The sequence below is a fragment of the Schistocerca gregaria genome, chromosome X, assembly GCF_023897955.1.
Source record: "Schistocerca gregaria isolate iqSchGreg1 chromosome X, iqSchGreg1.2, whole genome shotgun sequence".
NCBI lineage: Eukaryota > Metazoa > Arthropoda > Insecta > Orthoptera > Acrididae > Schistocerca > Schistocerca gregaria.
The window spans coordinates 39,155,860-39,170,684 of record NC_064931.1 but is presented as its reverse complement, the minus strand read 5'-3'; the positions used below and the strand labels follow the sequence as shown (position 1 = coordinate 39,170,684).

Here is a 14,825-nt window from a genome sequence, read left to right as displayed (position 1 = left end):
TATCTGAACTGGACACAACAGTACATACAGCATCCACTGAGTAAATTTTAAGATGTATCACTACAAGTTAAACTGCATTGTTAATACAGTTTGCAATAAAACCATTCTCAAAGTGGAAAATACTAGGAAATCTGGGTAACATTTTGCAATTCTTAGTAATTTGTCACAATAAGGTACAAACTGCCTCATTCACATTAAGTTTGCTTTGTGTAAGATGCTTCACCACATACTATTAAAGTCATTTAATCACCCCAGGTTTTCCATTTTTGTTAGATTTAAAACACTATGAAAGTATAGTTTTATGTGGATTTATTTCTATTGGGGAAGAAAGGTAAGGATAACGACTGTTCATTGCTGTCATACAAATTAGTTCTTATTTTGTGTGATAAAAACTATGAAAAATCTAAAGCTAATAAAATTTAGGTTAACTTTTCCCAGTTCCCTTTCTTGCTGCTTCTACACTCCCATTACCACACACACAGGAGTGTACAAACTATTCTCTCTATACGTCTTTCAATAGATGGTACCTATAGATAAGTTTTTTCTATTACTGTAATACTTTCTGTATATGAAAAATAGCAATAGTGTCATGATAAAATCTCACATTAAGCAGTACAAACTTAGCAGGGTAAGTTAGTTTATGGGTGTAATGAGGGCAAATGCATAAAACTTGCAACAGGAAAAAGCTAAAACTTTCAGTGTTCAAACCAATCTCCACATAAAGAACTGCCTTCTTTAAGCACATTTATAGTTGGGTCAAAGTATAAAAACCCATGAAATAATTACATACAAACAAACAACTCTTCCTACTTTTGTTCTGAGAATCAGAACGTTTTACTGAAAATGTTGGTCCACCACAGTTATGTCTTGAGAAATTTGAGGAATCTTTAAGATGCAGGTCCAACTGGTGAGACACTGAATTCAACATTCTTTCAGTGCTGAATCCATATATCCTGAAATTTGTTTACACCATGATTTTTGTGTGCGCGTAAAGGACTGTTAGAAGTTGGGACTGTGTTTACCAAAAACTATCGAATCCTGCCAATTGATGCAAAAAGTAGATTCTTAGCATAAGAAGAATACAAGAAACAGCACTAAATGCAGTCAGAGAAAGCTAACTGGATACTGGGTATGTTCACAGCACAATATTTATAAAAGTCAAATTTAACCACCACCATCCATTTATCCATTAGGGCATCCTGTACGACTGGTCTTGTCATGAGGAATCCAACACAGAATTTCCTTAGCTCATTTCCCATTCCACAATACTGAATGCGCAGCACATTTACATTTCAGTTTCATAACAGTAGATATCCCATCCTGAACAACTGTCTTTCCTCCCATCCAGTTGTACCTTCTTTTAATGCACAACATGCACCTTTCCGTTATTAGACAACCCTAATATATATTTTTGTAATATGAGCAGTTAACATTGAGTCACTTCCATTAGCTAACAATGACAGTATTTACTTGTTGTAGACTTTCTGTCCATGTCGTATCATGTATTCACTTCTGAATAAAGCATTCATGTTCATGAATTAACTCCATTTTCACTCAGTTATTTCCTTAATTTTCCACCACCTGATTGTTTTTACTAAGTATACACATTTAACTACTTCTCTAACTTTATTATTAACCTTTACCATTATCCCACTGACTTATTCTAACATTTTGGTCTTATTGTAATTAATTTTCCCACATACTTTTGTACTTGTGCTGTTCAATTCCTCCATTCTCTGCATAAGTCATACTAGATAGCAAAATTACAATGACACCTGCAAACCAAAGGCTGCCAAAATCTGTGTGTGTGTATTTCTCCATGTCATTTCAATGCTTTGTATATCTCTGCCAAGGCATCAAGAAAGTTTTGATGAAACTTAGTCCCTTTGCCCAACTTCTTCCTCTGAAATAAAATTGAAGCTGACATCAATAGACTGTTTGTTGGTTCTGAAGACCTAATGTGATAGTCAAATATTTTCTTATAGTCTATAAAAGTCATACAAACCGTCTAAGATCCACTGTGTTGTACTACATATAGGGACTGCTTTTCTTCTGCTGGTTTTAAATTGGTAACAGTTTTTGTAAAAATCTTACAAAGAAAAATATGTAATGTGACTATAGTTCTTTAGGTATTCCATTGTTTCTAAGTGTTTTCTCTCTCTGTGCCTAATTGCTTACCATTTTTCTGGCAGTACTTGCAGAAAGCATTCAGTCTCACCTAAGGGTGTTCCTTTGGTCCACCATATAGAGTTTTGAAAAATCTCTAGACACCTTTAGTATGGTTTCCCAGTTTGTTGTAACTGCCATGTGACTGGTGGTCTATGTCTACCAAACCCAAGTGTGTGTTGTTTTCTTTGTACTCTGGTTGCTCTCCAATGCCTCCCTTATTCTCCCATACTATCAGACATCTCAAACTTTTCTGAATACTTTTGTTTTAGATAATTCTATTGAACTTTTTAGACACTTCTAGCCTTTCATCTGTCATGTCCTCAATGACAACAGCCAAACATGCTTCAGTTTTACCTCACCTCAAGCTGTTTCCAGTATAATACCTGTTACTATAAAATTTCTCACAAGGCCACAGTTTTTATTCTCTTGTGGCTTAAATTAGTTAATTTTAGTTGGCATTTCCCTTTCATACATATTTTATTAATCAGTGAATTGGACAGTGTCCAATTTTCTTTACCTGTTGTGACCAGAAATCCAGAATCAGGTGTAAGGTAGCCACACTATGCAAAATGTGTTCTTTGATGGCACACAGTCAATCACAGTTATAATTCCATTTTCTGCAAAGGTTGATCTTGAAAAATGTGTTTAGGATGTACACTTTGTTCTCAGTAAATTGCACTAGAATGCTTCCTTTATCATTCCTGATATTGAAGTTCGAAGCTCACTACTATTGTCACTTTTCTGCTATTTTTGCATTAAATTTGCGTTTTAGTATCTCCTAAGATCTAAAGTTTCATTAGAGACTGTTGAAACAGTTTTTACTATTTTTAATTAGTATCTTATTTCTAGTACTGTTCTAACTATTATCAGATTCCTTTAGAAGCAGTAATTTATCAAAATTATAATGAAAGTTACTTAGTACAAAATGTGCCACATAGAAATGTGCTGATTGAAGCTATCTCATCCTCTTCCTTTCTTCATACCTTTGATAGCCTAATTATTTAGCACTGTTATTCAGTTCAATACCAATTTTGTTTTTACCACACTTGGAGCACCAAAATGCCGACGCAAGAGTAGCTGGCTGTTCCCAGTTTTGTGAGAATTCCCCTGTCCACTGCTTCTGATATGCTTTAACATCTCGAACTCTCATTTGGCAATAGGGACTTTGTCAGACCTACCCTTGGTACACTAGCCTGCAAGGCCCAAACAGTTGAGTGAGGGAAGTCCTGTGCAGAGTGGGACATACACAAAATTCAGGCCAACTCCAATTGTTCTAACAATCTAAGACATCCACACAACCAGGTCATTTTCTGAATATGTTATGGCAGACTGTCATCCTGCTATGGTAGTGTCAGTTTTCTATCACAGAAAGTAATGTGCTCTGTCTGCAAGGTTGCAGATGTCAACTCACCATGCTGTCTGAGAAGCTGGACAGTTGTTAGCCCTGTGCCTTTTAATAAACTGACACCTGCTTGGGTCACTGTCTCTTAGGGCTATGTTGTGAATGGTTAACATGCACAGGACAAACAGTGCAACACTGGTAATTTTCTGGTTCATCTGTTGGGAACAAACTTTGAAGGCCATACCAATAACTAGGCCTCTGCAGTTCTCAGTTTCAGGCTAATTTCTCTGAGTGCAGGGCTAGTGCTAGGATACTATGGCACCCAATGGAGAAAGTTATGTGGAGATAGACTATGTAAAAACTGTCTAGTGCTTCTGCCTGATACATTTAAAATATTTATACAATGTAAACTGTTACAGTTTCTAAATACAGAAAATCCAATTTCATTTTTTGAACTAAGTCATAAGGTTTATTACAAACCTTTTATGATGTGTCAGCTGAATTTATATTTCTTGCAGTTTATGACACTACAAATCAATTCTCAGAACAGCATTTATCCTGAATCATCTGCAGTAACCAAAAGCTATGATACTTCACTTCAGACAACCAATTCTTACTTCACAATGTTTAAATGCATACATGTTTTTAAACATTTCCATTTACAACAAAGTAATTATCTTATCAGACTTTTTGTATGACCCTGCACAAACATTTTATTAGCACCCTTGTGTGCTTCAAGTTCTCATTACTGACAAAAAACCTTTCTAGTTAAGTAGCACAATGTAAATACATGAGATGTTTGATTCAAAGAGTTTCCCTGGTTTCCGTTAAATTACTTCAACTTCATGACATTTTCTTGAACAGGCTATGGGTTGTTCCTCAATTCAAACTGTCTATACCCCCGTGTGCGCACGCGCATACACATACACACACACACACACACACACACACACACACACACACACACACACACACACACACACACACACACACACACACACAGTAGTCAAATTTTACACCATTGCATAACATTAACACTAAGTGCAGAAAACAACTGAACAAAAAGTAATGGTTGCTTTACTAGAACTCATGCATCATGCTTCCAAATTTGTTTTAACATGCTCTTCCAGTTGACATTGTTACCTTCCCCACTTTACAAATGAACTTTGAGGTCTATTTACCTGTATTTCATTAAATTAGCTCAACATCACATTCATTCATTGCTAACAGTGATTTAACTTTCTGATGGTAGTATCACTTATACTGTTAGGTGATTTAATGCCACCTAAAACCATTTTTACAGTGGCAACATAACCAGCTGTCATGTTTGACTACAACCTTACTGTTAAAGAATGTTTTATTTAAGCATCTGAAGATGCTACTGTGCTGCTGAAATACTGTATACACTAATATACATTAAGTAGCAGATTTTTGTAGAATAATTTTGTTGTATTACTACTTTTTATCCTGAATGAAGAATGTTTCCAAATTCTCTCAGATTTCTGGGTCCTCAAAATCTTACTTCAAGATCTTGCTTCTAAGTAATTAATGTAAAATGAAACAAAACCATTTAGCACACTGAATTACCTACACATTTTAAATTTAAGCAACTTTGTTGTTATTAGTAACTTAATGCATTTGCTTAAAATATGGAAAGCATATAGAAACTGTAACAGTAAGGAATTGGTGGGAAAGAATTGCATCAGGCATCTCAAGGAAATTAAAGTGAAGCAAACAAAAAGAAACATAGCAAATAATTTATTTCACAAACAAATTAACAAAAATTCACAAAAGACAGCACATCACATTAAAATTTAGAAAGATAAATATATAAAATAAATCTAAATAGCTAAAATCTGATACTGAATAAAGAAAAACTCAAGTGTTCCAAGCACACTTTAATTATTCGCTTACAGACATCCACATGAATAAGAACTTTCTGAATCCAAGCAAAAGTTAACAATTCTCATTTGTTTAGTATATTGTATTCTAAATCTCAAAATACATAATATAACATATGTCAGCCTACACTAAGTTGGAAATTGACTTTCAAGCCCCATTAACATCTCAGAGAAAGATAACATTTACAAATGCAGCAACAATACAAGAGACTTCAAAATGGAGATCATGATTTATGACAAGTGTTGGGGAAATGACCAGTGGACTAGACCTCGTCAATTTGGAGAGCTTCACATAGCAAAGAATGAGAAATGTGTGTGTTCAGTCACTTCACATACAGGACCTCATGTGCTGTCTCTTAACATAACATGAAGTCCTCACTGTACTGGTCAGTTAAAGTGTAATACAAGAGGTCAGTACTAATTTCACTATGGAAATTGGCTTTCAGTATTTTATGATGATCAGCTGATACACCTGAATTAACATGTCTTAATATGAAAAGTATTTTGAGGACTTATTAAATTTATTGAGACAACTTACAGCCAGTTTGAGTGTTTTAACAAAATGCACCGAGTTCATATTCTAAGAACAGCACCACTGATTTAGACCACCATATGCACTAGAATCAGTTCTAAAACCTGTCACTGGTAGCACCCACACTGATTTCCACAAACATTCTAAAATTTAACACCATATAAGAATTTTCATACTATATATGGTAGTTATCCTCCCTGTCGGCCAGGGAGATCAGTCCATTATTTCATGAAGCTTCACAGCAGCTGTGTGTGTGTGTAAAAGGAGTAGAACCTTTGTTATCATACATGTGGGAACAACACATTACTCAAAAATTTGGTATGAGCAATAGACTGGTGTAATGAAAAACCACCAACGGTTAAAACAAGGAAATATTGTCACACTGCAGCACAGTTTTTTCCCTCTCTCAGAGAACAGAAAATGAAAACTGCTAGACATTTCCAGGAAGAATGTACACCATCAGGTTACTGTAAATGCCTTAATTTTTGCATGACAATATCTCATGAGAGTATCTACTGCATTATGACCAATTTTTCAGATGCCATCACTTATTTTTCCTTCTTAGGCTATATCAAGACTAATTTTTACAACATCCTGAACAATTACAAGCACTGAGCTGAGTTGATAATGCTACGATGCAGATGAAATGTCTGTCAATTTGTCAACAGAAGCAATGCTGAATTCAAAGATAAAGTTAAGGAATTATGTAATTAACAATTGCACTAAAACCACACCTGAGGTACTGGCAAACTTAAAATGAACTTTAACAGCTTTCCAATTCACTTTCTTCAAACTAATAGGAGCAGTTTTAATAAGTACAACTGAATTCTCCCAGTGTCAGCACCAGCAGCTAATGGCTTAAGCAACAGACTCCATACATTGCTTCATCGCAACATTTAACATACTACTCTATCAAAAGTAACCAGAAACCTACACAATTCAGAGGTAACTACAAGATATCACAAGTGGCAGACCCACCAGATGCTTTAACAGCAGAAAGTGTCAATTAGAGGATCTCAATGACAATGTGAACCAACCATTGGATGTTATCTGAGTAATAAATCCAGCAGCAACATTTCATTCAACATGTTTCATTCCTTTTAAAGCTACAAAAGTCAATTGTAGGTGGTATGACAAGTGGAAACACTGGAACAACCACATCCAATCAAAGACCAGACGAACCTCATGTACTAAAGAACATGGCCTATCAAGCACTGAAAGTGTGACTAAACAAATCAAATGATACCAGCAGAAGGAATCATTTGAGTTTTGAAGTGTTACTACCAGTCCAACTAGCAATATCTACTCAGCAAGCTTAAAAAAACAAAAAATGGCATACAATGGCGTACAATAGCGTAAGAGCTCCTCAAAAACAGCATTTCTGAAGTCAATTTTAAGCAATGACTGGTGGTCTAAAGAGCTATGCCACTGGACAGTGGCTGACTGGAAATCTATAGATTTGGGGTGACACACACACACACACACACACACACACACACACACACACACACACACACACACTTGGGGTGATGACACACTGACAATACTCTGTGGTAATCCTGTGGAGGAGTGAGTTTGGTAAGTATCTGGAGAAAATTTGTTGCCACCAGAAGTATTGCTGACACAGACATACAGAGAAGGCAGTGGTATGGTTTGCAGGTGTGGACCCTTACTGGACTTTAGACACTAAATGAAGGGTATGAATACATTTTACTTTGTTGTGTACTGCGTACAGTAGAGGAACCATATGGAGACTGGTTGAGCACGATAATGCATTCTCGCAAAACAGCATTTGTCAATTTTTTCCCAATAACATTCCTGAAATGAACTGACCCGACCAGAGACCCAACCTGAACCCAATGGAACATGTCTGGGATGAGAGAAGGTTGGCTTCAGAACCTAGTGTCCAACATCAGTACCGTTTCTGGTCTTCATTCTTTAGGAATAATAGGCCTGTCATTCCTCAAAAAATAAAAAATAAATAAATAAAAAGCACCTCACAAAGTGTCCCCAGCAGAATTCAAGCTGTCACAAAGGCAAAGGGTGCACACATCACACTGATGTCTACTAATAATGCCTAGTTACTTTATCAGACAGTAGCTGTCCACAGATTTTACTGGTTATTTGTACATGACTTTTCATTGGTACGTGATTCTCTTATCACTATCTGCAATAATCATAACACGAGAACACCATAAAGCGAGTGACCCCTGAATTAATTCAGTTGCTCTGGCAAGCATACCAAGCAGCAAATTTGTTGCTTAACATGTATGAAAGTATTTGATATCTTTAAATTTTTTATCCATTAAGGAAACTAGGAAGCAAATAAATGACTACTGTGAATGCCAGGACAAACAAGAATTACCTGTCACTCAGCACAACAGTGAAATCATGAATAGTCATTTTACTAAAGGCACTGGATGGGAATTTTCTTAAAGCTAATTCCTTCCCTATATCAATTTCTACTCTCAGCATAATAGATAAATATTTTAAACAATGAAGACTGCCATCTTCTACAAAAAGAAGCAATTGAGGAGCAGCATTTTCAAAGCCAAGAGGCGGCCAGGTTTGGGGTGAATCTGGACCAAAAGTGTTTTAAATCCTTCCACTAATCTCTCCTTTGTGACTTCAGCATAAAATTATTACTGATCTTTTAAATCTTAAACATGAAGACATACTGACAATACTTCTGTTGTACTACCTTGCAACATTACCTTTCGCCATGTCATCCTTTGATTATCCATGACCCTAATGTACCCTACAGTAGTTTGGGCAGAATAAAAATGAAGATTCATGGACAACAGTGGGTGTATCAAGATTTTTGACAGCCTTGCCTAAAAGATAGATCACTGTGACAAACAGAAGACATAATGTAGCACCAGCAACGTCCACTTATTACATGAGCACATGACTAATTAAAAAATGTGCTCTTTTAGTGGAATATCAAGTGAGCACTCCAATTATAAAATAGCCATGAAAGGATGGTCATTGCTGTAAAATAGCTATATGATGCCACTAACTGACTAATACCATTAACCCTGATAATGGCAGTTTAATTCTTTCAAGTTAAAGCACCGTAAGTTATTGGTGACCAGGTTTTTGAAATATTGTTAGAGAAAATGCAAAACTCACTGCAGAAAAATAATCAACAATGAATCCATTGCCTATGGAGGTCACAGACAAGTTTACGAAACTACTTTCATAACTAAGTAAAATTAACTTTCTAGAAATAAGACAATAAGAAAAATCAGAAGACAACTATATAGTAATAACATTTCAAAATTGCTAATACAACTTCTGCTAAGTGTGGTACTTTGTTTATCTGCTCAAGATATAGTGACAGCAAATTTAGTATAGGTCCCCTAATGCAGCCTTACTAAGTTATTTAACAGAACTATACATTAACAAAACCCACAATGTTATCCCTTACTAGAAGAAAAACTCTTCAGCAATACACTTATTTATCATCATAGAACAAAATGAAAACTGAATGGAGCTGTTACAGTCTGTATCTTCATATTATTACAAACGTCAAGTACACTGTGCATGAAAATTCTAACTAGTTTTGACAAACTCAACTCAACTATGCACCATTAAATTTATGAAGTCATTAAAACTTTACACCTTAAATGAAAAGCCATCATTGGTGGTTACAGAGAAAAGCCTGCCTGTGAAAATTTAAGGTTTTAGTTGATCACTTGTATAAAGTTGGTTAATACGGAATGGCAAGCTGCACAATGATTTAATCCCCCACAGGACTAGCAATTTTTCCATCAATAAACCTGGGGTAGTGGTGATATATTTCCACTAGAATGATACCAGCCACAATATAGTACCCAACAATGTTAAAACCTTAACAAAAAATCTCAGCTTCACAGAAAATTTTCTATATAACCAATAGTTTTTTCCTATTACCTCATTAGGCATATATGTAACAACCAAGTTACTGAATGTGGCACTGCCAGTATTTGAAGTATCGCATTTACAATATGCTTTATACATCCACCCACACTAATACAAAATAAAATTTACATTAATTTCATACTGGTAGAACATGACGCCAAACTTCAAAAATGTTTACTAAAAAAGTTTTTAAAGGAGAAAAAGATTTCTATAACTATAACTATTGGGCGCTACGAAACAATATACTTACCCACATAATGGGCACGATATTTTTGAATCTGCCTCTCTCCCTCTTAGACATCTTGCACAGAAGGTGTGGTAACAAGTAAGCAAACATGGCTCACTATAATAGTCATCACATAGGAAACACAGTAGTGGATTGCGTGGCTGAAGAGCACCATCTCCAGGTGCTCCTTCTGACCCCGGATTTTCAGAGGGGTGGTACGGACCGCCTGACATTTGGTATCCTACCACACATACAGTTATTAGTTCACTTTTCTTCCGTGAAGTCAGGTCATCCTGCAATGAAACACCTTTTGAGTATAAAAGGTGTAACTACCGTTCAGTGTCTGACCCTTCTTACGCAAAATTTACATAACTTATTGAAGCAGTATATTACTTCGCTATACACGCTTCTACAGCATGTAAACATATGAAAGGTAACGTCTTTTGAAAGCTCTTCGAACACAAGCTATTTCTAATGCACAGCCATTCTAATTTAATCTCACATACTGAAATGCAATTCGATTAATAAATCATTACTCACGCTTTTCGTCGCCTCCTTTCTCTTCACTATTCCTCTATCACACCTTCCATTTCCTCACGTACCGCATATATGTTCCACCTCCCTAACCTCGCTCGAATGACAGATGACACAGATAACATCACACAGTTCATGCTGAGATCGACACGCCACAATAACAAGGTCTCTGACGTATACGGGGCAGGGTGTAGTTGGCAGCATGAGTTGTTTACACCGCGCTATTCAAGTTTCATAGCTCTCGTGTTGGTCCAAACAATCCATACCGTGGCTATGCAAGCAGATCAGATACATATGTAGACGTAACAAAGACAAATGCGGCTAGTAACTATTGAGTTTCGCATATAAGAAAACAAAAACGAAGCAAAATTGATGTCTATATTTAAGCTTAATATCTATTTCATAAATAGAAATATAATTACACTTGTTTTTATCACTAATATATTCCCTTTCTTAAACGAATTTTGTTTAAACTGTGTAGTTAATGAAGACTCGACTGTACTATTACGGCATGAATCTTTGGAAAATAACTGTCTGAAAACATGAAATATAGCAGGTTAGACTTTCCGTCACTTTGTGAGAATTTACAGACAGTGTGTAATTTAGGGAACGAACAGTTTCTATAGGACATAATAGAAAAACTGTAATTTGTGCAACAGAGTTGCGATGATGATGATGTTTGGTTTGTGGGGCGCCCAGCTGCGCGGTTATCAGCGCCCGTACAATTTCCCAACCGTTGCTCAGTCCAATCTCGCCCTCTCATCAATAACGATGAAGTAATGAGAACAACACAACCACCCAGTCACCTCTAGGCAGATGAAAGTCTCTGACCCCGACGGGAATCGAATCCGGCACCCCTGCTCGGGAAGTGCGAACACAACCGCGAGACCACGAACTGCAGACAGCAGAGCTATGGTATGGTGCCTCATTTAACGCTCTAATGCATAAACAACTAATCTTTAGGAACTGAATGAAGTATTGCTTTAAGACTTGTGAAAAATGTAGAAACAGAACAACGCCTTCCCATACGTTCTAAGGCCAAGCAAGCATCGTCTTTAGGGTATATTGCCCTATACTAATAGTGCTGTGGCAACTGGATGTGTATTTCCTACTATTCAGTGTCATATTGTTCATTTATCGCTTCTCGTGTTTGACTGTGTCCGCGTTGTGCTAAGAAGTAGGTTTTGACTGCGAGTTCAGCTTCTCTGCCTGTCAAGCAGCACCTCGGGCCGCGTGTAGCGGTTGGCAACGTCGTTGCGCCTTCGAAAGGTGCAGACCAAAGGGCTTTGGGAAGTTCTCGCCTTGCTGTCAAACTTCATAGCTTGCTCTTTAAATTTGTCAAGTCCGAGTTTCTCATCTGCTGCATAGTGTAGACACTCCACTGGGAAGTTCCTTGGTACATAACATACCCGTCGTAGAGCTTTGTTTGGGAGGCGTTGTGGTTTGGTGAGATGAGTCTTCGCAGCTGTTCACCAAACAGGACAAGCATAGTCCATTACAGGCCGGATGGAAGACCTACAAATCTGGAAACCACAAGCAGTGGAGAGAGCTAAACGCTCGTTTATGAGCGGATAAAGGGTGTTGGTCGTCTTCTTATGGACGTCATCGACGTGGTGGTCATCGGTCCAAAGTCACACAAGGTATTTTACAGTTGATTTCAATGGAACGGAAAGTTGAAGAGTGTATTAGTAGTAGTAGTAGCTTTATTCATCCGTAGATATCTTTTTACAAGGATATAGGACATGTCAAAGTATTTACAAATTTAGATCAATTTAAAATAAGTTAATCTGTATACACATATATTTACAGACTTCTAGTTAGAATACTTTTTTACAAATAGCGTATTAAATAATATAATGCCACATTGTTCTCTCATTTCCCACTATAAGTCAGTGCACACTGTGCTATGCATTTCCAGAAAGGAGAAAAAGAAGGAAAAAAACATAAAGTGTAAGTGTTATGTGGAATGTTGGATGTTTTATAATCATTATTATTATTATTATTATTTATTTTCATAACATTTTTTATCAAACCCTTACTCTGTTTTAGGTGAGCAATTCTTCAATGTATAAAATGTATTGCATTATATGTACTTTTTAGCTGCCTTTTTAAATAGGTGTATTTTTGGCAATTTCTTTAATCTCTTTTGATAATATATTGTACAGTTTTATTCCTTGGCAGAAACTCCTGTTTTGAGTTTTATGTTTATTTTTTCTTGGTAAATTTAAGTTGAGTCTATCTCTTGTTGCATGGTCATGGACAGAGCTGTTTGTGTAGTAATTACCGATGTTATTTTTGATGTTTACAACAGACTGGTAAATGTATTCACATGGAGCAGTTAAAATCCCCAGTGTTCTGAACAGATCTTTACAATGAGCTCTACTAGAATATTTGGTTATTATTCTTATGGCTCTTTTCTGGAGTTTGAAAATTGCGTTCATATTTTGTGCATTTGTTTCCCAAAAAAGAATTCCATAGCTAAGAACTGAGTGTACGTATGAATAATATATAACTAAAAGACACTGCATGTTACACACTGATGATAGGATTCTAAGGGCATAACATGCTGATGAAATTCTGTTTTCAAGTACCTTTGTGTGTTCACACCACTTCAACTGAGAATCAATATTCATTCCTAGAAATTTTGCATTTGTTACACAGTCTGTAGAGGTGCCATCTACATTTAATTTCACATTCTCATTTTTCCGCTTCAAACTGAAATTCATGTCATTAGATTTCTTTGTGTTCAATGTCACTTTATTGCTTATTGACCAATCATAAACTTCCTTGAGAGTTTCATTTCCTTTCTCGGCAAGGAGTTCTCTTGTTTTCTCAAAGACTACAGTATTGCTGTCATCAGCAAAGAGTATTTTTTCAGTATGAGTAACATTACTGGGAAAGTCATTAACGTATATCAGGAACATTATTGGGCCTAATATGCTACCTTGTGGAACCCCTATATTAATGTATTTTGGTTCTGATAAGTGGTTTAATAAATGTTTGGATCTATTTGAAGTATGTGTTATCTCTACTGTTCGTACCCTCTCTGTTAGGCATGCTCGAAATCAGTCGTTAGCTACCCCTCTTATTCCTAATGCTTCTAATTTATTTAATAGAATCTTGTGGTCGAGTGTATCAAACGCCTTTGAAAGATCCAAAAATATGCCTGCGACACACTCATTTTTATCAAGAGCATCAAGTACAGCTTTTGTGAATTCTACTATGGCTGAATCCGTATTTTTGCCACTTCGGAAACCAAACTGGGATTCACTTAAAAGATTTTATTTATTCAGGTGATTCATTAATCTTTCTTTCATATTTACTTCTATTATTTTTGAGAATGATGACTGCAGGGAAATGGGCCAGTAATTTTCTATGTCTTCTGCATTACCTTTCTTAAGCAAAGGTACAACTCTTGCCTGTTTTAAATGCTCTGGAAATGTCCCTGATGTGAAGGATTCATTTATTATGTTTGGTAAGGGGCCTGGTATAATCCCTATGCATTGTTTCAGTACACACATTGGTACTTCATCTAAGCCTACTGACTTTTTATTTTCGTTGTGGTCTTCAGTCCTGAGACTGATTTGATGCAGCTCTCCATACTAAGTTTTTGAATTGTTTTACTGACTTCATTCCCTGTGGTTGGAAGTAACATCATTGTGTTTAGTGCACCATTATTTACAGGTGTTATATTTGTTTGGGGGAATTTTACTTGTAACTTCTCTCCAATACTTGAAAAATGCCCCTTCGCATAGTTTTCTAAGTGCTGTGGATCATTTATTACTTTTCTCTCTCCCTTAGCAGTATATTATTCTGCGTTTGTTTGCCTCTCTCCGTTTCCTTTTTTATAACATCCCAGATTGCTTTGCTTTTATTCTCTGCATTGTATATTATTTTGTCATTAAATGACTTTTTTGCAGCAATCTGCACCTTCCTATAGATCTTTTTGTATCTATGATAGAAATTTAAGAATTCTGGATCATTGCGAATCTTTTTCATGAGACTGAGGTGTTTAAGTATTTGAGAGGACATCTTAATACCTGCTGTTATTCATCTGTTTTTGTGAGATGTTGACACAGACATGCATACTTTTGGAAATGCCTGTTCAAAGTTCAATTTAAAGAATGTGGAGAATTTAGAGAATTTCATATTCACATTGGTTTCCTTATACACTTCATGCCAGATTTATTTTTCTAGTTCTTCTGAAAAATCTTTTAT

General features: G+C 36.1%; 1 protein-coding gene across 4 annotated transcripts in view; it reads right to left on the bottom strand.

Annotated features, from left to right (window-relative positions):
• LOC126298626 (uncharacterized) overlaps positions 1-10,717 on the bottom strand; it is a 489,726-nt gene extending 479,009 nt beyond the window's left edge. The window contains exons 1-2 of one of the 4 annotated variants that reach the window (XM_049990034.1): positions 10,614-10,717; positions 10,098-10,380 (exon numbers count right to left, since the gene is read on the bottom strand). In XM_049990034.1, coding sequence (XP_049845991.1) covers positions 10,098-10,306 — 209 coding nt within the window. In that variant the 5' untranslated portion in view covers positions 10,307-10,380; positions 10,614-10,717. Of the gene's footprint in view, positions 1-10,097 lie in introns of all 4 variants that reach the window. The other 3 variants (XM_049990032.1, XM_049990033.1, XM_049990035.1) reach the window with 3 other exon arrangements.
• Between the last annotated feature and the right edge of the window lie 4,108 nt (positions 10,718-14,825).